We start from the raw sequence: 27,830 nt of genomic DNA, 5'->3' as shown, positions 1-27,830 counted from the left end.
ACAGTTGTACAACATGTTGGTGGCAGTGCTGGAGAAGAATCAGGTGTCCTATTGTTCAGCATTGTGCTCTTTGCACCTTATTGTAGCACTGTGCTACTTACAAACTTTCTACCTACACCTCTGTAGTACTTGCCTTTTCCCTGTGGACCTTCAAGGCCCTAAGATGGTAAAGAGGAAAGGGTTACACTGCCCTTACTTCATGGGTTTCCATACCTACCTATATTACTTTCCTTTTCCTGTGTTTCTTTTTCCAATTTTGCAACTTTCTAACCTGAAGGATAAAAAACATAGACATTTAAGATGCAGTTATATGGTTCCCGAGAACAAAAAATTAATAAAAAGCTAAGATACTTCTGTCTGAAGAATATGAATAATTAATACAAGCAATTAGGTTCCCAAACTCTAGGAACATGACTCAAATTGATCACCTCATTTTGCTGCAGGTTTATTTAAATAGCGCCATCAACCAAAAGAGGTTGAAAGCTCAAACAAACATTGTAGTCAGTTGTAGTTGTCACGATGAGGAGAGGAAGGAACAAAATCTGCTTTTCCTTCCAGTGTCCTTGCCCATCAGCTGTCAGTGTAAGGTATAATGGGCATTATACCTGTTGAGGATTTTCTGCTTTGTGGATAATCATGAAATGAATGTTTAATAGGTTAATTCTAGAAGTTGGGCGGAGGGCTTATATAAAGCCACCTTTTGAACTGACAAAATGATGCTAGCCCAAAGTACCTGTTTACACTCTTAGTTAAGATACACAGGTACCTTAGAGAACATATTTATGCAAGAGTGGAATTTCTCATTTGATAAGATGTGTTAATGAGAACTTAATTATCCAGCTCTCAAGTTGACAAATCAGCCCACAGAGAGTGTGTTTGCCCATGCATAACTTGTGGAAGGCAGTTACTGCCCAGAACTGCTTTCCTGTAGAGCTGAGCGTGTTCTGGATCAGGTGCCAATAAGACTGGTTCTTGCTTGCTTCTCAATAGGCAGTGCGATGACCATGTTGGTAACGGTTTTATCAGCTCTTACTCTTTTTCTTATTTTAAATGACCATGTTTACAAATGCACTGATGGTATTAGGACAGTATACAGTTCAAATTAAATGGATGGGTAAGATTGAAATAAAGAAACACTCTGCACTGCCCAGGGATGTCAGTCAAGTGAGGCTGGTTCTCTCCTCTCCCTGCTCACCCACAGCATGGTTACTTGTTTTATTCACTGTCACAGGCTGATGATACTTTCATCTCTGCAACTATAGAAACACCATCCGTCAGTGAGCTAAAATCCTTCATTCCACATTCAGGTTACCTTGCTGTTACTGAACACTATTCTTGGTTTGACATTTCAGGTATACTCATGAGAAAAGGCAGGTTACAATTCATTTTTCTCTTCACCAAAGGTTTTTGAAAGCCTTAGAGAACAAAGAAATACTACTCTATAATCTTACAAATAATAATGGCTACCATGTGTTGAATTCTTACACAGTATGGTCCCAGGCACTTTGAGATAAGCCTTGCATAATTCTCTGTTCTGATCATTACTAACCCCTGTGGAACACATATTATTATCCTCGTTTTCTAGATGAGAAAACCAAGGCCAGCAAAGACAAAAAGTTGTCCAAGATCCTGTAGCTGGAAAAATACAAAATCAAATTTCACCCACGGCTGCCTGTGTTTTTCCTTGTAAACAGATCAAAACAGGGCAGCAAAGTTAGACTCCTTTGATGAGTGGAAAAAATAACATTGTAAGAGTTTGTTTTATAAGAACAAATATCAGTGCAATAAATCAACAATTTTCTTTTTTCTGTTTGTAATGTGTACAAAAGCCTTTGCTGGGATTGTTAAGACAGTCAGTATAAATAACAGAGCCCTAGCTACATTCTTGTTGTGTTGGGTAGTAAATAACTTACTGTATTTGGAGTTGCTCTAGATTTAGAAGTTAGTTAAAATTATAACCATATATTGAGAGCCTGATTTCAAATATCCTACATATACATGGGGAAGTTCGCAAAGTGAAAAAGTACCACCTAGAAAGCTGCCCAGGTACAATGAACTGGGCAAGGGCAATTCTGCCATGTTTGCCCTTCTCCAAAGCAGAGGGTATGGTTAGAAGCAAAGTAACATCACAAAAGTAAGAAAGGAGAGAAACAGGTTTCTATGTTGTAAGGCCAGAATACCTCAGAGCCAATCTGGGTTCTCCCAGTTGATGGGGACTCACCCTTCTCCATGACCACTTCTGATGCAGAAAATATGGGACTTAGAAGACAGTCTCATCTGCATTTTTGTTCTCTTGTGTCCATGTTGAAGTTTCATTCAGCACGCATTCAGTCCATTCAGATTTTGCTAAATTACAGTTCTTTTTTTGAATCATATACACAGAGATATATGCTGTTCTTTATGCATTCAATTTGAAAGATGACTTTGTTTTTTCAAAACAGATTAGTAACTGTTGTGATCTGTAATAACAAAAAGTACATGGTTCCGATGAATCTGGGATCTGTTTACTTTGTAACAGATAAAATGCAAATGACTTTTATAGAAGAACTGATGTCAGTATTCTGCATCTTTCAGAGCCTGTAATTCAGTGTTTACAGCATTAGACCACTGTCACGAAGCCATAGAAATAACAAGCGATGATCATGTGATTCAGGTATGGAAAATAACATTTCTATTATTAGATATCAAAATAGAACCTTTGAAGTTTGAGCCACCCTTTTCTCAAGTGTGTTCCCATAATTCTCACATTTTAGCACATTTTCTTTGAAGAAATGAAAGTCAAAGTATGCAAAGAATACTGATAGACTCAAGCTAAGAATTAGATATTCAAAACAGAATAAGACTTAGTAATTCAGATCAGAACCTGTGATTTCTTTGACAGAGATGGCATAAATTCTCTGGGCCATCTGTCAAGTCAGAATTTTCTGAGAAACACACCAAAATTATAAAGCAAATGCTTATAAATGCCTATAGGAACAGAATAGTTCCAGAATTCTCATTTATCTGCCTGTAGTTGATAGTCTAATTATAGAGCACTCTTAGACTAATGTCATCTTCCTAAGGAAGGAAATGTGTAGGGTAGACAAACCTTTACTATACTTAAAGAATACTCTGAAATATAGCTGTTCCACTGTGGCACAGGCCCGACTGCAGTTAGTTTGCAGAGTGGCACTGCATGTGAGGAGCACTTTCTGTCATCAGTAGAGCACCAAGACAGTGGTCGGCACACCGTGGCGTCTCCCTTTGTCTCCTCTGAAGTTTCCCAGTGCACAGGCAGACATGACACGCCTTGCATCTCCTGACAGTGAAATCAGTGGCCCACCACGCTTTGGCCAAGTCATTAGTACTTTAGGCATTAGGTTATCTTATGCCCAGAGAAGAAGGAGACATGCAGGTCATCTCAGCAGCGTTCAGGGATCAATAGCCAGGGGTCTGTGGGGCCCAGTGAGCAGAAGCTATGCTAGGAGAAATACCCCACCCTGCCCAACCTCCACCAGGGAGAGCAGTGCCTGTACTATGTAAGTGATGTGCCAGGAAGGGTCTGGAAATTTATGAAAACCATACCAGGACTCCTTTTCTTTAGCCACCCCCATAGCATTTGATGACAAGAGCATTTTCCTGACCCCTTCAATTCTTGGGGTTAATTGTGTTTGTAGAAGCTATGTTCCCAAGGAAATAGCTCCCCATGTGTCCTTGTGTCACCCAGTTCAGGGTGCAAGTGATTAGAGTTGGAGAGAATGTTTCTGAAGCAGCACATGGATGGAAATTGTGCTCCCAAAAAGCCATGACTCAGGTGCAGGGTGCTCACATTTTCCCCACATTCTGCATTGCTTGTCCCCTCCTCTTGACCTCTCATCTGGTGACTGTGCCTCCTTGAAAAGAAAGCAGAGGGTAGGGGCCAGAGCCCAGAGTCAGCTGAAGAGATAGCTGTAAATTCCAAGACCCACAGCAAAATTCTGCATTGAAACCTCTGACTCTGCTGATCTCTGAGTACACAGTGGGGCTTCTCTCTTCTCACTTGTCTGCACCCAGGTTTGAAGGGTGCAGACCAGAAGTGGCCCCAATCATAGCATCAATTAATAGATCATGGCAAGTAGAACGCAAACAGGTGTGAGATCAAATTGCCACCTTAAGATGTGACTAATATAAGCCAGGGCCTGTTGAACTGAGCCCTAATTTGTTTGTTTGTTTATTTTCTGGTGTGGGAATGGCATACAGGGCCTTGTGCATGCCGAGCTACATCCAGAGCCCTGATTTTTTTTTTTTGTTTTTGTTTTTGTTTTCTGTTTTCTTCTGAGTCTTTCCTTATTTCTTGGGGGTGAGTGAGGTCTACCAGAGGCTTGGACTGTTAGATGAGGGCTTCCTGCTCTTTTCCTGGTAAAATTTATTCTTATTTCTCACAAGGAACCATCATAACAGTTGAATGAATAAATGACTGTCCAGTATGTGGGGGTTTGGAGAAGGTGGGCTGTGGTACCTGCATTCTAAAGCACTTGTTGAGGAACTTCCTGTTCCACACTCCTGTCATAGCCAGCTCCCTGTGGAGCACACTGACTGTAACCCTTCCTGTTCACAGTATGTCAACCCAGCCTTTGAAAGAATGATGGGTTACCACAAAGGAGAGCTCCTGGGGAAAGAAGTCACTGACTTGCCCAAGAGTGACAAGAACCGAGCAGACCTCCTGGACACCATCAATACGTGCATCAAGAAGGGAAAGGTGGGTGGAGCCAACAAAATCAATGCATGAATCCTCTCCCCCAGGCTTTCTTTCCTGGAAGTTTTGATGTTTCATTCTTAAGATCAGCTTCCTTAATAACATCATAATTAAGTGAAAGACCTTTGATGCTTGCAAAAAGAGCTAATGGGTTAGTTAATTTTGGATTTCAAGTGAATCTGGCGCTTATGATGGTACATGCACTGATGGTTTTGTGAAATGACCTTTCACTCTATGCATGAATAAATTCCACATTTTGTTGCTAGAATATTGTCTGTCTTTGAGCAGAATCTTCCCAGACAGCTGCTATGCTTTTTCAGCTTATCCATATGGGGGGACTAGAGGACTTATTGTCAGTATTGAATGGTAGACTCAGCTTTTTGTCAGTTATCCTTTCTTCAGTTCTCTTTGCTGATCATTGCTCAATGTCTACAGGTAGATCTCGTCTCCCTACCTGTTGCCCCAGTGCCTTCCATGTCATCTGGGGAGATGAAGGCATGGCAGAAACACTGGAGGAATTTCCCCATAGCTTATCCTCTGAGTGGGAACTGCCTGTGCACTCTCCTCTCAGTATTTGGAATGCTGCCTCACATACTATTTCTTTCTTCATTTCTCTGCTGTGCAATACTTCCATAAGCATTGTCTTCATTGAATGAGGGGCCATTTAATAGAATAAAATAAAGATGGGATTATAGAGATGGCCAAAGTTATTTTTTTAAAAATTGGAGTAATGAGACTTAAAAGGAAATAGGATGTGGTAAAGTACTCCAAAGGGAAAAAAAATCACCAAAAGAATCCAGCCACACTTCTGGCAACCCCAGTGTGCATACTTACTAGCTACATCATATGTGAGAGAGCAGGCAAGAAACTCCCAGAGAATCTCAGCTTCTGACCTCACCACTCCCTCCTAGAAATCACGGAGGTGCCCAAGGTACCCCCTGAGGTCTCCTGGCTCTTTATCTCAACTGGATGCCCAGGGTCCAGAGGCAGCAGGAATCTGCACCCTCCCCTTAGCATCATCTATGGACATTGGAGGAGCCAAACTAGCTGCAGAGATGCCTTGGCTGAGAGGCCCCTAGAATGTTAGAAAGCTGGGGCTTCAGGGAGGCTTAAAGAGACACAAATTCATAACCAGATCCTCTGCTTTCTCATGTGGGCAAGTTAGTAGAATCCCTGAGCCTCAGTTTACCTATCTGTAAATTATGTATGACAAATCGTGCCCCCAGGTTGTTGTGAAGATTTGTATGTGTGTGTGTGTGTTGTGAAGATTTTGAGAGCAATGTCTCAAATATGGTGCCAAGGCTCCCTGAGGGCTGAGTGTGAGAATTCCACCCATTGATCAAGTGTCCTGGGACCCAGGACAGGCAGCCTAGCGGTGGACACGTTGACCTTGTGGTGGTCTTGTCTTTATGCATTGTGACCATATCAACATCACAGTGGGTGCAACAATACAGCAGAGTTGTGTGAACTGTAATGACAGTGTGTGGGAACTTCTGACTCAGCCTAAGATGCTCTGTGACATAGCTATGGCCACAAATGAAGGATCTTAAGAGTTCTCTTTGTCCATGTAGGAGTGGCAAGGGGTTTACTATGCCAGACGGAAATCCGGGGACAGCATCCAACAGCATGTGAAGATCACACCAGTGATTGGCCAAGGAGGGTGAGCGAAAACTCTTCAACTCTTTCAGCTGCAGATAAGGACTCAGGCCCTCCTGGGCACTGGGTTTGCCCATGGAAATGCCAGTGTAAGCCTTAGGTACACACAGGCAGTAGGGTTGTACCAGATATAGTATGTACTAAGATACTGCCACCTGGCCACCAGCAACCTCAGACATGGTTCCCCTCCCCTGTTTCCTGTTTATGGTCTTTTATGAAGCACCTCCTGCCTCCACCTGCTCACATAGGGTCCCATTGTTCCCAGCCCCCTCTGAGGGGGCTTGATGTGCAGACAGGCTGTCCTCTTAACAAAAAGTGATCTTCCCTGGGGGCTCCTGACTTCTTTCCTCAGCCCACAGGGAGCTGACCTGCTCTCCTTCTTGAGGCCCTGGCCCTTCCTGGTCCTCTCCAGGCTACATCTGTGCTTATTCCACAAGGAGTCAGAGAGCCCTGGAGGCTACTGGCCTGGGAGGAACAGTGTCTGATCAGCAGGTGAGGGCATCCAACTCTGTGAAATCTCAGGTTGCCAAATAAGCCTGTTTGTTTTGTGGAGAGATAAGGAAATATACATTTTTTTTCCTTCTCTCAGTTAAATTTTGTGAGAAGATTCACAAAGCCAGATGAACACCTTACAGTTCTTCACTGATGAGCCTTTCTGAACCAGCTCAAAGGTCAACACTGCTTGATAGTTTGAGTTTGTAAAGGACACACAACATGTGACATCTTAGAAAGTTTATGCCAGTTATTGTCAGGAAAACTGCTATCTCATTGTAAAATCTCCCCTCTAACTGGGCTCTGGAGGTTGCAGTAACTGTCAGGCTCTTAACCAAGGGTTATCAGCCACTGGGAGAAGCTGTCTCAGGCCTGGTCTATCCTCCTGACAGGCATTACCTAAGTACGGCCATTCCCACCCACCAGAGGCTGTGCACAGAGCCACAGGAAGAAGATAATGCATGTTTTTTTTTTTTTTATCATCATCCTTAGACCATCTTCTTAGAAAATTGAAGCTAAGAATCATTTTTTGTATATATGACCAGAATCAGTTGGTAACCAAAGCAGAAGAGACGTGCTATTGCCTGGTAATTTCTGTCTGAATAAATTTTTCTGATCTGACAGATGAGGGAAAGAAGTTCTTTTATCCAGACACAATTTCCAGTGTTATTTCCCCTAATTGTAGGCAGTGAGCTATCAGAGGCAATTCTGGTTTAAAATAGGAAAATTTTACCCTTTCCTATTTGAGTGATAACAGAATAACCAGTATTTTCTATGCATTCTTCAGAGTGCTCCAGAGAAAAGTGAACCAAACGCAGAGACAGAGACAGGGTCTGAGATAGAGGGAGAAGAATTGTGGCCCCAAGGAATACAGGGGATAAAGTCTTACATACTCTCTAGAGTTCCTGGCTTTACTCCCAGTGGAAAATACACCTTGAACTGACTTGGGGGCACTTGCCATTTTTGCCTGGTTTTCACTGTGGTAATGAGCAAGACCACAAGCTGAATTTCAGGATTTTGTCCATAACCTTGAAATAAGATTTTTCTCTACCTGAAAAATGCCATAATTATGACAACTATAGAGTAAAAGAATATGGAATATTTAATATCAAAACAGCAACCAAGAAGCTTGGTTATTATCCAAAGAAGTCTTTTGCTTTTTATATAAGCAATAAAATTATTTGTGTCAGCAGAATTAAAGCTAATTTCTGTGCAAGTAGCATTTCAGCCACTCACTGAAGATATCTAGGAGTCAACCTTCAGGAGGTGGTTACACAGCGAAAGACCCAGCAGGATGGTGTTTCTGCATCAGCTAGTATTATATGGGAGGCCAAGTTTCTGAAGATGTGTGGGGGCTCTATGTGGAAGATGCCTTTTCTGTAGCTTGAGTTTTGCTTGAATGCAAAATCTGCCCTAGGAGGATCCCTGGAATATTGCTTTAAGAGGACTCTGTTGATGTTTTCATGTGATGACTTATTGAATCCTCTCATATCTGACTCACTAATCACTGATTATTTATGTTATTAGGAAAATTAGGCATTTTGTCTCCCTCAAGAAGCTGTGCTGTACCACTGACAATAATAAGCAGGTACGGTATTCAGCCTCCTCCATCGCTTTGTCAGCTTGGCCATGTATTACATTCTCACCAATGTTCTCTGCTTGTCTTGCACCATAGCTTATTGTAGTTGCCAACTCAGAAAGTTTATGGGGAAATTAGACATTTTGAATTACCCTACATGCCTGTCTTACTTTATCAGGATTACACATTTGTCATACTATGCCTTATGGCTGACCCTCCAGGCTTCTGTATTTTATGAGAGCATAAAATTCTTCCTCCAAACAACAAAAAAAGTTCTATTTCTTATCTTAATTTATTAAACAAATGAAAAGTATATATCCATTTGAACATTTCACTCCTACAATTCACATCCCAAATGAGAATTATTCTAAATTAGCATTGTGAGTTTTTTCTTGCCATTACATCATATAAAGCAATATATTTGAATGCTGCCTTCTGAAATGGAATTTTAATAAGTTACCACATTTGAGAACATTTTAGGGTAGTTTTTATCATAGAGAACATTGTTAAGAGTATTTTCTTTTATGTGATTTATACTTTTATATTTGATCATGTGGATTTTCATCTCTTGCTTTCTAATTTGTTGATTAAAAAGCATGCAATAAACATAGTTCCCAATGAGCCATTTTTGAAAACTTAGAAAATGTGACCTTTGGTTGTTGAAGGTTTTCAAAGAAAGGACTGTCTCTAAAAGATTTCAGAGGCATCTGGAGCATAGTCTGTTCTTACCATTTTGAGGTGCAGGATGAGTTGAGTGAGGCCTGGCCAGGTGAGGAATTGGACTGGGCTGGCAGGACTGGAGCTGTCAAGGCTCCTTCCTGAGAGAAGAGGTTTCAGAGATACAAGGTCGGGTCTAGCAAGCCTCATGGAACCTCTGGACATTAAAAGGATACATACTCATGTGCCTATTCATAAGATTTAGTCCAACCTGAAATGCTTCCTTTATACTGAGAGCCTTATTGGAAAGTCAGGAAGTTTTCTGCTAATACCACAAAGTCATGCAGGGAGGCAAGTCCATAGAGACCTGAGACAGGAAGAGAATGAACTTTTGTAGGGGGAAAAAAAATCATTAAACAGCCGAATAGAGACCTGCCAAAAGGAAGAGAGAGGCCTGCATCAGAGGTGACGTAGAGGGGAGGACCCAGAGGGACAGGCAATCTTGGTGTCCCGTTAGGGATAAACTACTGCATTCAGGCAGAACAGAGCACCATTTCTGGACTGTGGATCTGCAGAAGAGGACACAGGTCCACCTGGACTCATTTGTTCTCATACCAGAAGTTAACCAAGTACAGCTTATGAATAAATCAAGCACGCCCTTCCCCAACCAACTCAGCCTTGCTCTTCTTCCTCCCTTCCTTTCTTGCCTAATGGAGGGGATCTTCAGTCTTCTTGTCACAGACTCAAATCCTGAGTCCTTCATGGTCCAGCCCTGGAAACATTAAGTAGCACTTCCCTCCCCAAACCTCCAAAGTACTTTCTCAGCTTTGTACCCCACATTGTCATAGCTATTTGTGAGCTGAAGTGCCCTCCCCTGACTAGCAGGCTTTGTGTGCCCAGCTGCCTGGCACATAGTGGGCCCTGGAGCTGTTGGTTAGCTTGAATGAAATGAAATGTCTCAGTTCTAGCCTCTTGCCAGCTGTGAAGCCTCTGCCATGCAGAAAAAGTGGACAAGCTGTTAGCACAGAACTTCAGGATATAGAAGTGAGGGGCCACCTCGTCTTTTCTGTGGCTGTAAATAGAAACGCTTTTACTACCATGAATCAGCTGCTGTTCTGAGAAGAGTGGAAACGCAGAGCTCTGATATCCCGAGCCATTGACGTCACCTAATAGTGTTGCACAGGCCTAGAGAGACTCTTAGATTTTCCAGTAATAAAGCATTTTTGTCCTTCTAGCTGGCTGCAGTGCTTCTCCTCCTCATCGAAGGAGGCTGAAGTATGGGGTGGCGGACTCTGTGCTGGGGAGGGCTCCAAACGGGAGCAGCCTGTCCGCAGGCGTTTGTGGTGCTGCTTTCTGGGGCTCAGCCCTGACGTCAACATCGACCCATGGATTTTCATTTTAACAAGGAATAGAATTGAAAGCCAGGCAGCTACTTCTGGTCATGTTTGTCATCAGTAAAGATTTCTTTTCCTCTGTGAGCCCTGTAGTTTTTTGCCAAGAGGCTGGAAATTCTCAGCGAGTTTGTCTGCCGTAAACACCATCTCTCCTTCCACCCCACACATACTCTCCCCAGATGTCTACCAAACACCTGCTCAGTGCTGGCATTGGGGACAGTGTCTCTGTCCCAGAAGTCATGGGGCCAAAACAGGTAAGAGATTACTCAGAACCAGGACAGGGGAAGAGCAAACTGAGACTGGAGATGTGCACACCCAGGGGGAATGGAGGCTGATGGTGGGCAGCCAACTGCAGCCAAGGTGGCTTCCTTGGTAAACACAGCTCTGTTGGAACATGGCCAGCCCCTGTGTGGCTGCTGTCACACAGCAGTAGAATGGAGCAGCTAAGGACCCGTGGCCTGCAAAGCCTATTACATTGGGTGTCTGGCGCTTTACAGATGTTTGCCTACTCCATTTATAGAAGATAATTTTGGACAGCTTTTATCTCGCTTGTGCACTGCCGTGTCCTGGCTCAGCCCCTTTAGGCTACCAGGCTAAGCATGTGAGGGCCTAGGACCCCTGAAGCTTTTGCCTTTTCATGAGGCCAAATTTCACATTCAAATATGTGATGCAGACGGTGGAAGTGCATGGATCTGTGGCCGTAGTCAAAGTCACACGTGCACAGGGAAAAGAAGGCAAGCAGAAAAAGGAGGACCCCAACTGAACCCCAGCTCCATCTAAGCTAAACTGAAACCCGGCCTGGGGAAGGGCAGCCTGGTCAGCTGCCCTCCTTCCCACAATCCCTACAGTGCCCACTCCAGCCTCATCACACATTATCCCCTGTGCTCACTTTCTCCTCCAAGTCTTGGCCCTGAATATAGGGAGAGAATGGTGGTCCTGAAAGCCAGCATGCTAGTGGCAGATTTGTAGTCCCCAGAGAGAGTGTGGGAAGGTAGCAGGTGGGAGAACTAGGTTGCAGTTTGCAGTATCCTTCAGATACTGCACCCTCACCAGAGGGTGACACACAGGGCATGGAGATAAGCCCTCAGGGAGGTGCAGGTGTCACATGTTCTATAAGAACAACTGGCTTTCTTACAAAGTCAGGGAGCACAGCACACATAATGAGAGCTCTGGGAAAGTCTGCCCTTCCTGGGTATTTATTCAGAGGAAGGACATGGCCAGGCACACAGGAAGCATTCTGCTTTCTGGCTAATCAAAGATCCAAGACTATAGCTGACTGAGAGCAGAAAGAAGCCCATCTGACCTGATGTTGCCCTGGGCTTTGTAGAAAGTGGGGGCCCTTCTTGGGAGCTCCATTGACTCTCCTCCTCAACCTCCTTCCATGGCAGGAAAGTTGTTTGAACCTGAGAAACAGAAAGAGCACAGTCTCTGAGTGGAGAGCAGCTATTTAACTTGAAGGAATTAGGCTTTGTGGGAAACCCTGTTTCTTCCCCTGCAGGCTGATGTGAGCATCATCACAGCCTAACCTCAGCCAGACTGATACTTGGGAGTCACAGCTTTAAGAGCGAGTCACATACACAACTTTTGAGAACAGTAGAGACAGAAATAGGAACTGAGATGGCCAAGTTTACAATGACAAAACCTCACTTTGACATACAAATTTTAGAGGTTCGTGCACATTTGATTTCATAGTTAGCTAATCTTAAAATTGTACAGATTAGTAGAACTTTAATACTAATACATAAGACAAAGATAGAGGCGTCTAAAATGAGATGTGAGGGGAACAGGAAGGAGAGAGAACAAGGTTCTCAGTATCGTAAAAGCTTTGTGTGAGGAAGGAGGGTCTGGGCCCTGAAGGTAAAAACAGAGTCAAGCTTTAGGGAATCATGTCAGATTCAACATAGGGAAAGCACTACATGATAGAACTGACAAAAGTTGATAGCCTTAGTGACCAGCAAAACGTCCCTCTAGCCCTGCCTTGGGAGGTAATCACATGGTAAGCCCAGCACTCACTGGGAAAATCTCTGAGTAATTCACAGGAGGCTAGACTAGATCAGTGGTTCCCAAAGGGTGGTCCCTGGGAATTTATTGAATTCTGAAATCAAAATCTCTGGGGCTGGGCCTTGGCCCCCTGTTTTAACAAACCTTCAAGTGTGCTGAAGTTTGAGAGGTACGGGCCAAGATGAATGGCTCGGACTTGGATGGTGTAAACTGTGATCATTAGTCTGAGAGCAGGGTCTGTTCTGGGTTAAAGATAATCAAAAAAGATTGTTCTTAGTATCTTTGTGACCCTTGGGGTCTCCCCCTCCAAAATTATGATTCCATGTAAAGTTTTGACCTATATATAAAATAGATGTCTCATACAGTGTTACAAAGAACATTTGCTTATTCTTTGAGGCACATGTCCAAAATTTAAAAAAAAAGCAACTAAAACTTGAAACATGCCCTCAATTGCCTCTGAAAGTGGTTCTTCACATTTAGAAGTGTATTTTTAGACCATTGATGTATTACCATGAGGCAGAGTTTGTATATATGTACCTTCCTCACAGCAGGTGTCCTGAATATTTGTTGATATATTTGGTAAAGCCACTAAGTAAACAAAATTATCCAAATTTTTCCATTTAACTTTAGTACATATTTACAAGAAGCTATTTACAGAAAGGCCTTTGATATTGAAAAAACACATTTTTCCTGAGAAACCACATTTTGAATAACCAAACTCTGAACAGACCTAAATGGAGTACCTGCTGTGTGGCAGGAACCAAGGGAGACTCTGAGGGTACAAGATACAAAAGCTTACAGCAGGGAGAGGGGACATGGGAAAGACACTGGAATGGGTACATGGGAAGGTCTTGCCTCAGAAGAGGAGAAGACCGTTTCATGGCTAGTGTTGGTGGTGACTGCTGAAGCTTGTCATGACAGACTTTGTGAGGCCCCAAAGGTATAAAGCTAAGAGGGAGTCATTTAACCGACTATGGGAGGGAAACTTAGGATGTTTTAGGCCTGTGCATCTACGCCAAGCACAATGTGGGCAGATGCTGCCCAGGTAACAGCAGACATGGGTGTTATTTGCCCTAGCAGAGAAACATGGCTTATAGGGCAGCTGGCCTGAGGTTGTCCGCTCTGTACAGTGAGTTTCTTTTACCTCTCTGTTCTCTCATTCTGTCCTCGCTGCCACTTCACTAGGTGTTTACAGAGCACTTGGCCTGTGGTGGTAGATGGGGAAAGAGAGAGGAGGGAACTATAAGTCTGAGCTGAAAATAAAGTTTCCCTTGCAGGAAACCATTAATGCCCCTTACTAATAATAACCTACTCCAATATGCGATCCCACTTAGGTAAGTCTGGATACTGGAGGCCTAAACATAGGGAAAAATTAGTTCGATTTAAGAAATGTAAGCTAGGTTTGGTAATGAGTGGGAAGTAGACATAACTGGACTATTTCTTTTCTTTTTCTTTTTGTGGGACTGGAGTTTGAACTCAGGGCTTCACACTTGCAAAGCGCTCAGGTCACGCCTTGAGTCCATTTTTGGCTCTGGTTATTTTGAAGATGGGGGGGGTCTCACAAACTATTTGTTTGGGCTGGCCTCAAGCCACAATCCTCCCAATTTAGTCTCCCAAGCAGCTAGGATTATAGGCGTGAGCCACTGGTGCCCAGCTGGATTGTTTCTTAAAAATTAATATTACCTGCTTATCCCTCATGCATTTAAGAACTAGGACTTAAAGAAGCTGTGCTAGTGTTTGGGGAGGAAAGTCTGTGCCCTGAAATTTAACTAAAATTATTCTAGAGACTTGTACTAATAGAACCCAAGAAATTTTACATTGCCTAAGACCTGACTTAAAGTTTTATTTATTTACCAGTTGTTTTTTTTTTTTTAATGTCACAATGGATGTTAGCAGACTTTGAGATTTTTTTTATTTTCCAAAGCAACAGCTGGTGTTGCTTTGAACTCTTCAGAAGGAATTCACTCACTTTACAGTATGGAAAACTCTGAGGTGTTGACGTTTGACTTGGCCTCAGCTGAGCAGCTGTTCATCTGTTTATTGAGCCATACACTTTGACCCAGTGGAAGGCACAGGATGGATGATGCTGAAGTCACCATGTCTCTGCCCATATCTGCTCCTGATACCCTGTCATCCCTGGCTTGGCTAATGGGATCCTGTCCACTCAGTCACCTGCACCCTAAACCAGGGAAGCACCCTTAGCATCCTGGCTTTCCTGAGCCCCCAGCATTCTAGAAGTCACTTAGTTTTAAAGATTATGTCTTTGTCACAACTCGCCTCCATGTCCTTTTTCCTTCCCACTGACACTTTAGTCAAACCATTAGGGCATCCAGCTGTCTGCCCAGTCTTATGCCTGCTCTTTCTGTCCCCATGCAATCAGTGTGTACTGGAGCCAGCTCATGACAACTAGTGAAAGCTACTGATTGCTTAATTTTCTGAAACATTTGTTAAATCAACCCTACTTAAATTAAAAAAATCTATAGTGTCAGGTACAGGTGTGTGTGCCTGTAGTCCCAGCTACTTGTAAGACTGAGACAGGAGGTCTCTTTAGTACAGAAACTCAGGGCCAACTTGGCAACAAGTGAGACTCCCATCTCCTCTAAATAAAATTAAATTGTATAAGCTTATAATTGAGCAAATTTTATTTTTGAGAATTAGTAAGTACTCAAAATCCATGACTTTCTAAGCATGTTACTGGATGTTACTATTATCTGTACTCCTCAAGTTATGTAAATTTATTTCATCTTTATTATGGAAGGACCACATGAAGGTATGCCACTCCAGTTCAGTGGTGACATGTTTACAGCTTCAGACAGCCACGTGGGGGTATTTTTAGGCCAAGAAAATGAGCAAATGCTACAAATCAGGGCATGGAGAAAATATTTATAATATAATAATAATATAATACAGTAATACAGAATAAACTTAAATGTATGTCTATAGCAGTTTCATTCTGAACAGCTCAAAAAATTGAAGCATTCTTCTAATATTCGAAAACTAGTATGTAATTCAAGAAGTTGTTCATGCCACTAACAAGTGAGTGAAATTCCGTAATCTTTGTTATTTTACTTACATCTTTTTTTTTTTTTTTTTTTTTTGGTGGTACTGGGTTTGAACTCAGGACTTCGACCTGGCTGGCCTAGACAGGTGCTCTACCACTTGAGCCATGCTCCCAGAAATATTTTGTGTCAGTTACTTTTGGGATAGGGCCTTATGTTTTTGCCTGGGCCAGCCTATGCTGCAATGCTCTTATTTATGCATAGCTGGGACAACAGGTGTACACCACCATGCCCAGTATTGGTTGAGATAAAATCTCACTACTTTTTCCCAGGATGGCCTTGAACAGAAATGCTCCCAATCTTTGCCTCCCATGTAGCTTGGATTACAGGTGTGAGCCACCATACCTGGCCGTACTTAGAACTTTTAAATGTAAATGAAAATATCAACTAACATTCAGGTTGAAACTCCACTCATTCTCCATTTATAACTATAAACTGGAACAGGTACAAAAGGTCAGCAAAAACCAACCAAAGATTTTGTGAGAATTCATTGGCTATGTAGACTTTACAATGGAGAGTATTTTATATTTTGGTATTATCTAGGAATTGTGTGTTGTACGTTTTTTAGAACAGGGGTGCCAGATGGTAAATATTTTAGGCCTTATGGTTTCTGTTGCAGCTTCTCAACTCAGCTCTGCCACTATGGTGAGAAAGCCACCCTAGATGATATGTCAATGAATGGGCAAGGCTGTGTTATAATAAGTTCTGTTTGCAAAGACAGGTTGAAGCTCCTGGGCCAAAGTTTACTGACCTCCCACTTCCTATCAGTAAAATCTGTGGTAGACTTAGAAGCAGGTATCTCTGCATTTTGCAATGAGCCAGTGGTTAAACATTTTCTTGCACATTGTTCTTATCCCATCCAGTCCCCAGTCCTCATTCTGAAGGGCTCACCATGGTTCCCCTACCTAGGAAACCATCACCAGGCATGGTTAAGAAGAAACTCCCACCTGCTTCCCTTCTTTCCCTGACACTTTGTAGTTCCCTAAATATACAAGGCTTGCTGGTGCTTCTGTGCCACATCTGTTTCTCCATCTAGCCTGCTCATCCTCTTATCCTACTAGAGATTTCTTGCTCATCTGCCCCAGGTCAGTGTCTCCTCTATGATTGCCCCCGCCACTTCTCCTCACTATAGCATAGATTTAGCACTTACACACTCATGCTACTCTGTGAGCCAGATCACTGAGAGCAGCTTCCTGTCTTGATCTGGTTTGATCAGGGGAGCTTACGTTTCATATGAGAAAATATATGGTGTCTTGACACTTCTTCTCCCTTACTCTGCCAGTAATTGTCATGTGTCAGCTCCTATAGTTCTCACCACAACCCCCAGGAAGTGAATATTGTGATCCCTTTTTTACAAATGGGGTAACTGAGGCTTGGAGTGGTCAAGAAACTCATCCGAGTGTCACATAAGGTGTATGTGGTAGGGCCAGGATTCAAACCTGAAGTAGTTAGCAGCATGGCTATAAAAGAAATACAAGTGCAGATATGCCTCCTTCATAGAGGATGGTTTCTCTTACATTGGAAGCCAGGGACTTTGAGGAGTAGATGTTGAGTGAAATGGATTTGGATGGAGGTTGGAATGTGTCCTTGTGGGGAGAGGAATCTCCTGCAGAAGCCAAAAGATAGCTAGAGCAGGACAGGAGAGGGTAGCTGGGCTTGGTCAGACCCCTGAGGTACTGGCAGTGGGGAGCTGAAGCTACAAGTACACTTGGGGCCCAGCCTGGGTTGCCCACCTGTGTTTGCCCAGTCCCTCTACATCCCCTGCTCCAGGGACTTCAGGGTCCATGGCCATCACTCCTGGGTACTGGGACTGAAGTAAGTCATACTACATGGATGGGAGTCTGCTTATGTGATGTCCACGGAAGGACTTTACAGTTGGGCAGGTAGATGTGGAAGAAGAAAGAATGAGATAGCTAACATACACAGAGGGGCCTGGAGCCTCTCTTAGGAAAAGCTGGAGCCTGGGATCACTGCTGCCTGTGAAGGTCATCAAAGCAGCTCACCCCAGGACTGGGTGCCATTAGGGGTGCAGTAATGTGTGTTGAGCATTGTCAGCTAACTGCACATTTCAGAATTCGTTTCTTATCATACTTTGGCAGTACGCAGCCAATGCAAACCCAAGACCCAAATGTGGTGCCACCTGCTCCTTTGCTTAATGGGTCATTCATTGCAACCGTAGTCAGCAGTGTGTACAAAGGATTGTGTTCAGGTTTCCAGCCTTCCCTTATGTGGTGCCTTATTTAGATAGTTTCTAAGAAGTATGGTCTCCTCTGATGCCAGTAATGGAAAAAATGAGGAAGAGGAAGAATTTGAAGTGCTCCTGATTAAATGTGCTCTGCCACATTTGGGGAAATCTGACACTCTGAATTGCTGAAGGTAAAGTTTTGGGGCTGGGATTCAGAATCTGGCTCCAAGAGTCTGGAAATACCTGTATTGTGCTTAACCTTCCTCCTGACCCATGTGTCCCTCATCCCAAAATCACAACGTAAGCAGTGGGTTGGTTCAGTGAAACTTTTCCTTAGTGTTTGTAAATCAGCAATAGCTGGCTGTGGTCTGGGAGGCTGAGCAGGAGTGGTATATGTGCTTGGGGTAAGTGGGTGGGAGACAAGGCTTAGTTCCCAGGGATACCATTCGCTCATCAGTTCTTACAGAGTGCCTCATTCCAAGCCTGAGCCAAAACTCAGGCACAAGTACGGCCTGCACTTGAGCGCTTTGAGTCTCATGGAAGATATTGAGGAGGTTTCAATCGGTAGAACTGTTCAAAAGGCTCTCAGTGCTTATTTGAAGACCATTGCCCAGGAATTAGAAAGGAAGCCAAAGGCAGACTCCTAGGAGTCAGGTTGGAATCACAGGAACACTGGACCTGTTAGGCCATGGAAGTATCTCAGGGAGAGTGTCCACACCTGCCCTGTGGCCATGGGACACCTCTAGCATTTGTGTCCAATGTTGAGCAATATGGAAAGGCTAAAAAAGTAGATTGCAACCTTTGCTGCACCTTGTAATTACGTGGCAAGTTAGAAGCATAGAAAGAAAATGAGGCCTGTGTCCCAGGGGCTCTGAGAGCTTCCCAAGGGATTCCAATGTACTGCCAAGGTGTAACTGAGGCTGAGAGCAAGGCCTCTGCAGGATTTGGGCCATGTAGTTGGATTGTGTTAGTCTAGAGAGGTTTCCTGCTAGACATTTTGGAGAGGTTTGACTTCTAGAAAGTTTGACCAGCTGGCCATAAGAGGGCAGCTTATAGAAGATTGACCTCTGTCCAGTTCTCACAAAGAGGACCAGGCACTGTGGAACTGCTAGTGGTAGGGACCATGTCTTCATCATCTTCATGCCTCCCTCATGAGCTCTGGCTTGAAAATATCTTCTGGATGCATGTTTGCATTCAAGGAGAGTGAAGCAGCAGTGGGTTTGAAGCCCATGGAGCCATGAGTGGTTCCTGGGTGCCAGAAGCCCTGTGTGTGCACCACAGACCCTGCAGAAGGCCAGCCTGGGAAAGTTGCTCTTCTGGGTGAGCTCAGTGAGCACCTGAGAATGGAACCCCATCTGTCTTCCCAACCATGTCACTGTTTCCCTAGTAGAGGTTGGTCCATGTGAGGTGCTCCCAATGGACAGACGATATTCTGGACAGGTGGACCTTTCCCTGGGCTTGGTTGTGGGCACTGGAGCATCTCTACCTGCAGGACCTGACTCAATGGCTGTTTAGTTCTGGATCACAGTGAGATTTGAGACACATGCAACACCAATCCACTCCAAATGCCTCCTAAGCCCTGCAACCTGCTTCAGCTGACAGGTGTTTGTTTCACTTGGTTTTTTCATTTCTCTTCCACATTAATGTTTCATGTAAGATCTGGTGGGAAAAGTAATGGTGCAGGTGAGGTTTATATGGTGTTTTGTTTAATTTAAAATTAAAAAATTTATCCAGTATCCTTTAGGCTATGAGAACTGATTTTTTAAAGCTATCTTCAATAAATCATTATACTTGTGATTGTAGGACTGAAACTCCAAGTCTTGTTTCTCTGACTGTTACTGCTGGGCTTCCAGGTGACAAATCGGCTGTCCTGTTAGCCACTGACAAGACACATTCTGAGAGCTGCACTGTCGGCTGATTTTGTCATGTGAACGTGGATGCCGAACTGTGACATCTAGTGGCTGTGTGACGGTTCTATGAGCATCAGTTTCTTCCTCTGTTGAGTAAGGATACTACTAGAGGGACTGGATATGAAGATTAATTGAGATGATGCCTTGAAAAAGCCCAGATCTGTCATAAAACAAGTACTTAGTAGATTACAAATATTGTTGTATTATGCATCATCGTTTTGATAAACTATGTCCTTTTGAATTCTCCTTGGTTTCCTCTGACCTCTGCACATCTCAGTGCCCCATGACCCTGTGTCACCTCAGCCTCCTGGACCTTGTCTCTTACTTCTCCAGCAGGGACCTCCATTTCATGCCTACGAGGCGCCTTCCACCTCTGAAGTCACCAACAGGCAACACCCAGGACACTCACTTGGGGGGCCATTCTTTTTGCTTCCCTTTCTCTTTCATAGCTCAATAGCTCATTTGGCAGAAAATCTGGCTTGTTTTCTGGTCAAAACATCTCTATGTCCAGTTCTTCTTTTTCATGTGTTTAAGTCAGAGTGTAACCACATCTCTGCCTTCTTTCAGTTTTCATGAATCTAAGTATTGTCCGCTTGACTTAATAAGGCCAGAACAGGGGCTGTCTGCTCCTCTGTGTAGTTTGTCAAGTACCTTTCCAGAGATTGACCTGTAAGAGGTGGTGCTGGGAACCTAATTACAAATAATTTTATGTTATTTAATTTCATCTGAATTTATTAGTCACCTACCCAGCACTGTGCAAGGCTGTTGGTTGAGGACAGGAAGAATCAGAACAGGGAAGACACTGAAAGCTGCTTGAAATGACTTCTGTGGTGGGACAAAACCTGGTCCAGGGCTGGACTGTGACACAGCCAGCAAGGACAGTGAGGGGTCCCCAGAAGACAGGCAGCCACAGTGAAGAGGACATTCCATGGGAGGAACTTGATTCCTAATTTTCCTTTTGGAGACACATATGAGATCTGCAAGCCAAGACTAACAGGGTGCTGAGTAGCTCACGTTTCTGGAGTGAAGAAATGTTCCACGAAATGTTATCATTCGCTGGTAAATGGATGGAATTGGAGAACATCATTCTGAGTGAGGTTAGCCTGGCCCAAAAGACCAAAAATCGTATGTTCTCCCTCATATGTGGACATTAGATCAAGGGCAAACACAACAAGGGGATTGGACTTTGAGCACATGATAAAAGCGAGAGCACACAAGGGAGGGGTGAGGATAGGTAAGACACCTAAAAAATTAGCTAGCATTTGTTGCCCTTAACTCAGAGAAACTAAAGCAGATACCTTAAAAGCAACTGAGGCCAATAGGAAAAGGGGACCAGGAACTAGAGAAAAGGTTAGATCAAGAAGAATTAACCTAGAAGGTAACACCCATGCACAGGAAATTAATGTGAGTCAATGCCCTGTATAGCTATCCTTATCTCAACCAGCAAAAACCCTTGTTCCTTCCTATTATTGCTTATACTCTCTCTACAACAAAATTAGAAATAAGGGCAAAATAGTTTCTGCTGGGTATTGAGGGGGTACGGGGGAGAGGGAGGGGGCAGAGTGGGTGGTAAGGGAGGGGGTGGGGGCAGGGGGGAGAAATGACCCAAGCCTTGTATGCACATATGAATAAAAAAAAAAAAAAGAAATGTTCCAGGTCACAGGAAAGCCAAGGGGCCATGTGCTGCATGGCCTCAGTACCTGAACAACCCTTATAGGCTATCGGGAGCTAGTGTAAGTTTTTTTGTTTTGTTGGTTTTTGGTACCGGGATTTGAACTCAGGCCTTGTCTTTGCTAGGCAGGTGATCTACTACTTGAGCCCCACCCCCAAGTCATATTTACTTTAGCGATTTTTCAAATAGGGTGTTGTGGTTATGTCCTGGTAGTCCTGGACCACCATCCTTCTATTTATGCTTCCTCTATTTCCTCTATAGCAGGAATGACAAGTACACACCACTATGTTTAACTTTTGTTGATTGAGATGGAGTGGGTCTCTCAAATCCTTGCCCCACCACACACACACACACACACACACACACACACATACACACACACACACACTCATACTACCTCGATTATAAGCTTGAGGCACTGTGCCTGGTGTGTAGCCAATGTAGTTTTAAAAAAGAAATAAATGGTCCACAGTCAAGTTGGTAAAAGGAGGCTGAGGAGGGTGTGTAGGAAGCACCAGGAGAGGTGCCCATCTCCTCCCAGCAGTGCCTTTGAATAAATGTAGACTACTCATAGCATAAGTACATTCAGCCACTTTTCATAAAACATGGAGGAGGCAAGCATCAGGAAAAAGACATCCAGAGCACATCCTCAGGTCACATTCCAACCAATGTTTTCTCAAGCATTTTGTTGTGAAACTGTTGAACATACAGCAAAGTTGAAAGACTTTTACAGCAAACACCTGCATACCTACTACCCAGATTCTACCTTTAACATTATGTTATATGATAGCATGTCACTCCAAATGTGCATGTCTCCATGCCTGCTTCAGTCCATCTTGTCTTTCAAAGTAAATTTCATATATTTGCATCCTCAGCACTTTCCCCTACAACATGTTTTAGCATATATATCATTCACTAACTACTGTTCTGTATTTGCTTACATTTTATATGAGACTAATGTAAATGGTGAATGGTACTTACCAAAGGTTCTTGCATGGCCTTTGACAAATGCATACGCCTGTGTGACCTAAACCCCTAACAAGATGTAACACCTCACCACCGTCCAAAGTTCCCTCATTCCTTCCCCACTGATCTCTAACCCTTCATTGATCTGGGCGTTTTTCCACCAGAGATTAATTTTGCCTGTTTAAGAATTTCATCTAAACAGAGCCATAAAATATGTACATGGTTGTATAGGCTTCCTTCAGTCAGTATAATGTTTTTGAGACTTGTTTTTTAGTATATCAGTTTGATACTTTTAATTGCTGAGTAGTATCCCAGTGGTTTGTTTATCCATTCTCTTATCGGTAGACATCTGAATTGATTCCAGTCTTGGACAATTATGAGCAAAACCTTTATGAGCATTCTGTACAAGCCTTTTTGTGAATATATATTTTGTATTTCTCTTAGGAAAATACCTAGGAGTACACTTGCTAAGCCACAGATTAGGTATATGCTTGTAAGAAACTACCCAGTTCTTTTCTCAAAGTAGTTTTATCATTTGTCATTCTCAAGAACAGTGTAGGAGAGGTCACACACATCCTGGTCCTTGTTACAAATCCTTATCCATGGTCAATGTTACCATCCTTTACAATTTTAGCCATTCTGTTAGGTGTGTAGGACTTAATTTGCACTTCTCTAGTGGCTAATGATGTTGGGCAATTTTCCATGTGTTATTGGCCTCTTGTATATCAGCTTTTGTGAAATGTCTATTCAAAGCCCTTGCCATTTTTAATTGGATTGCTTTTATTATTGAATTGTAGAAGGACTTCATACGTTAACCTATTACCAGATATATGTTTTGCTAATAGCTTCTTCTACTCTTGAATGGCTTTCCTATTCATTAACAGTATTCTGATAAACAGAGTTTTAAATTTGATAAAATTTATTAGTATGTTACAGTTACTGCTTTCTGTGACCTACATAAGAAAACTTTGCCTATCCCCAAGTCATAAAAGATATTTTATATTTTCCTTTAATGGCTTTGCGGTCTTATCTTTTATACTTAGATCTATCATTCATCTAGAATTATTTTTATGATGTCAAATGGAATCAAGCTTAGCATTTGTCTTTGTAGGTGACCAGTTATTGAAATTAAACCTTCATTCAAAGACTTTCCTGTCTGGATTACTTTGAAACTTTTATTAAAGTCAAGTGATTGTCTGGATTGTTCCATGGTATTCATGGATTTGTCAATCCATATGCCAACTGTATACACAATTACTCTAAGTCTCAAGGGTCAGGAAGGTAAATTATTCAACTGGTTTGTTGTCCTGTGTTCTTTGTTCTATCCTGTGTTCTGTATACAATTTAGAATTAGCTTGATAATATTTACCCCAAGGCTTACAAAACTTCTTTTAACTTTTTTTTTTTTTTTTTTGGTGGTACTGAGATTTGAGCTCAGGGTCTCACGCCTTCGAGGCAGGTGCTCTTACTGCTTGAGCCACTCTGCTAGTCCCTTACAAAACTTATTATTAGGGAGAATTGATATTTTAATGATATTGAGTCTTCCAATCCATGAACATGGTGTAGCTCTCCATTTGTTCAGATCTTTAATTTCTTTCTGCAGTGTTATGCAATTTTTCAATATAGATGTATTTGTGTGCATCCAGAAATGTTGGTGTATCATTTTAGAGACTCCAGGACTACCCATCTATTTGGTGACTGACTTTAAAAGCTCAAGGATTCAAAGGCAGTTGAATTCATGGCTGTATTACAGTAATAAGAAATGGGGGAAGACGCATCTGGCAGTGTCTGGAGGAAGCCACGGGCTTTCCATGTTCCTCTTTGCCTTCTGCAGTGGTGTGAAGCAACAACAGGTGTGCAGTGTTTTTACCCAATTCCAAGGTTTTTATTATCATTAAGTTTTAAATACTTTATAACTGCCCTCTTTTTTGGCAGTACTGGGCTTAGAACTCAGGGTCTCATGCTTGCTAGGCAGGCACTCTACCACTTAAGCCACTCCTCCCTCCCTTTTTTGTGTTGGGTATTTTTCAAGATAGGGTCTTGAGAACTATTTGTTCAAGCAGGTCTTGAACTGCAATACTCTTGATCTCTGCCTCCTGGAGTAGCTAAGGTTACAGGCATGAGCCACCATTGCCTAGCTATAGTTTCCCTCTTGATTTCTTCTTTGGTCCATTGAATATTTAGAAATTTTGTTTTTGTTTTTATAGTTTCTCTATATTTGTAGATTTTACAGCTATTTTTCTGTTAGCAGTTTTTCATTCAATTCCATTATGGTCAGAAAACATACTTGATATGATTTAAATCCATTTAAATGTATTGAGGCTTTGTGGACCAGATAAAGGTCTGAATGTTAGTATTTCAAGTTCATTTGAAAAAAATGTATATTCTTTTCAGAAGTATGAAGTGTTTCATAAATATCAATTAGATCAAAGTGAGTGATCACATTCTTCATATAATTTATGGTTTTGCTATTTTTTCTAATTCTAATGTTAAGCTCCTCAACTATGATTCTAGACTTGTCTATTTCTCCATCTGTTGATTTTTCCTTTATGTTTTAAGGCTCTGTTGTGACATTTATAATTGTTATATCTTTCTGATGAATTGACCCTTTGTCATTGTAAAATGCCCTTCTTTAACTTAGGTTTTACTCTATCTTAGAATCCACTGTATTTGACATTAACATACCCATGCCAGTCTTATATTTATTTGTTTGCATCATGTATACTTTCCCATCCATACACTCTCAATTTGTGTCATTGAAAATGCATTTCTATGGAAGGCAGATCATGTTTGGATTTGTTCTATCAGTTATGATCTCTGCTTTTTAATTGGAGTCTTTAGTTCATTAATATTCAATGTAATTATTGATATGGTTGGGTTCAAGTCTACAATGCTATCGTTTTTTGTTAGTCCCTTTATTTTGTTTGTTTCTCTGTTCTTTTATACAGACCTTGCTTTAGATATTTGAGAAATTTTTAAATGCCATTTTATTTATCCATTGACTTTTTAGTTAAATCTCTTTGTTTTCTTAATGACTGCCCTAAGGATTACCATGCAGACCTTTAACTTTATGTAGTGGATATACCCTAATATTAACTCCAATTCATGTGAAACAGAGAAACTTTTGCATTGTAAAGTCCATTTGCCACCCTCCTCCTACCCCTCTGCTATACTTTTCCTATATATTATATCTACATACATGGCAAAACAACAAGACAGTGTTAATATTTTTCCCTTAAACATATGTGTTACAGAAATTAAGAGAAAATTTTCTTAAGTATTTGCTGTTCTTGAGCACTGAAGATTGATGAGAAGGCAATGTGCCCATTTGCTCTGTCCTCTCTCAGGCTAGTTCTATACCTTTGGGCAAATGCTCTGACCACCTAGCTTCAGCTGCCTCCCTGTATGATACTGCCAAAAGCCAGTGCCAGAGCTCACACAGACCCCTTCAACTCTAGGGCCTTTGATTTTTGAGAAATTGCATTGCTAATGTGGAGATTTAGGCACTGAAACAGTTCCCATAAGACATAGTGGTTTTCCCTGGGAAACTTGCAAAATAGTAGTTGTGTGTGACGATTAGATGCTGACATAGCAATGTGGTTGCTAACAAAGTTCCCAGTAGTGTTTGCAGGACCCTCTGCTGGATCCACTTGCACTTGGATCACACTGTCTTCACTCCTTGCATAGAGCCCTCTGCGGTGTCATGAGTTTCTCCGGGGAGCTCAAGGGCCCAAGAGTCTGACTGTATGGGGCCCTCTGGTGATGAAGCCTCTACATGAATGGCTGCAGCAGGGACATTCAGGGTAAGACAGGTGGCCCCATCCTGATGACCCCAAATAAACTGTTAACTTGGGCAACTTTATCAAAAAATATTCAATTTCCTGCTTTCAGACATGGGTTCTAAATGGATTTTTTTAGTACATCTTCAATATAATTGCATTATTGTCTGAACAACTGACAGGCTAAGATAGTCAAAAGCAAACTTCATCTCTGTTTAAAGTAAGAATGTATCCTGACTGCACTGGATGTGGTCTGTCCGTATCTCCCTTCCATCAGCCAGGGCTGCCCAGAAAATTAAATATCCCTGGTCTTCTTACAGCTAGCTTGTCACCACTACACTCACATCCCAGTGTAATGGACTTTAAGGGAAAGCTAGTTAAGGTATCCTAATAAGAATGTTTCTGCTTGGGCTTGGGTGCCATTTTTTTAGTTGTGTCTGGCAGGGAAAACATCGGCCGAAGCCACATGAGATTGGATACTTTTAAAAAATGGTAAATGCTGCTTCATTCATCCACTTGTTTCCCTTTCCGGTGCACAGGAATGTTGTTTACCCCTCATGTGCATCCATTTCTAATGGGGCATCCCGAGGCCAAATTGGGTGAGTGGTATCATATCCTAGGATGTCTTGACTGGTAGCCTCAGCCCTCTGACTGGCAGCCCAGGACTGGGAATGGCTGCAGTATTCTAAGCAGTGAATGACTTGAACGTGTGTTCAAGATTTAGTGTTAAGTGTGGAAATGTCCTCAACTTACTTTTTTTTTCTTTCTTTCTTTTTTTTTTTTTTTTTTTGGAGGTACTTGGGGTTCAATTCAGGGCCTCACCCTTGCTAGGAAGGTGCTCTACCACTTGAGCCATGACCCAGCCTAGCCCTTTTTGCATTGGCTATTTTTTAGATAGGGTCTCATTTTATGCCCAGGCCAGCCTGGACCACAATCCTCCTGTGTGTGCTTCCCCACAAAGCTGGGATGACAGGTATGGGCCATGGCGTCCAGCCATTGGTTGAAATGGGGGTCTCTTGGAACTTTTTGTTTAAACTGTCCTTGAACCACCATCTTCCTGATCTCTCTGCCTTCTGAGTTGGGATTGCAGTTTCAACCGTCGCACCTGCCCCTCAACTTACCTTTTAACTCACTGACTTCCCGCCTTTTGGGAGGTGCCATCTTTGGACACTTTTGAACTAGTTCCTTGAGAGTGAAAACTTTATCTCTTGTTTTCTGCCACACCCCAGTGCCTAGGACCTGGTCTGGAACATAGTATATGCTGAACAAACCCCAAATGAATGAATGAAATTGTCAAAGCATCTGTTTTGACCCCTGTTAGACAGTAAATCCCTTGAGAGTGGGGACTGGGACCTAACCATTGCAGGCCCTATAAATATTTCTTGAATCAAATTAGAAGGTGAGTGATTCACTGGCAATTCCCTTTTTCCCTGGGGGGTGATTGTTCACAAATGTAAACAAGAGATTTTAATGCACAACCTTTTCAGAACTTCCAGACACAGATTGCTAAAACTGTGTTCCACTGTCACCCTCTCCTTATTACTAATTTTCCCTTTGTGCTGCCCCCACCTCTGCTATAGCTCGTGGGAGACCTGATTTATTAAGTATTGGTTCTGAGAATCACTCCTATTTTATGCTAATCAGAGTACTTATTTTCACCATCATGTCATTAAGTAGTTTAATGACTCTGCTGAGGGCCAGGGCCACAAGGAGTGGGGGGAAATGATAGGTCCTTGTAATTCCCTCATTCTCTTGACAAAATCCAG

At 42.5% G+C, this 27,830-nt stretch overlaps 1 protein-coding gene across 9 annotated transcripts in view; it reads left to right on the top strand.

Annotated features, from left to right (window-relative positions):
- Pde8b (phosphodiesterase 8B) overlaps positions 1–27,830 on the top strand; it is a 222,960-nt gene that overhangs the window by 158,094 nt on the left and 37,036 nt on the right. For all 9 annotated transcript variants that reach the window (XM_074077242.1, XM_074077243.1, XM_074077245.1 and 6 more), the window contains 4 exons: positions 2,575–2,653; positions 4,577–4,717; positions 6,286–6,374; positions 8,390–8,450. In XM_074077242.1, the coding sequence (XP_073933343.1) occupies positions 2,575–2,653; positions 4,577–4,717; positions 6,286–6,374; positions 8,390–8,450 (370 nt within the window). The remainder of the gene's footprint in view (positions 1–2,574; positions 2,654–4,576; positions 4,718–6,285; positions 6,375–8,389; positions 8,451–27,830) is intronic.

This window comes from Castor canadensis, chromosome 6 (assembly GCF_047511655.1).
Source record: "Castor canadensis chromosome 6, mCasCan1.hap1v2, whole genome shotgun sequence".
Classification (NCBI taxonomy): Eukaryota; Metazoa; Chordata; class Mammalia; order Rodentia; family Castoridae; genus Castor; species Castor canadensis.
The sequence above is the reverse complement of the archived record's forward strand: the minus strand, read 5'-3'. Positions and strand labels throughout refer to the sequence as shown.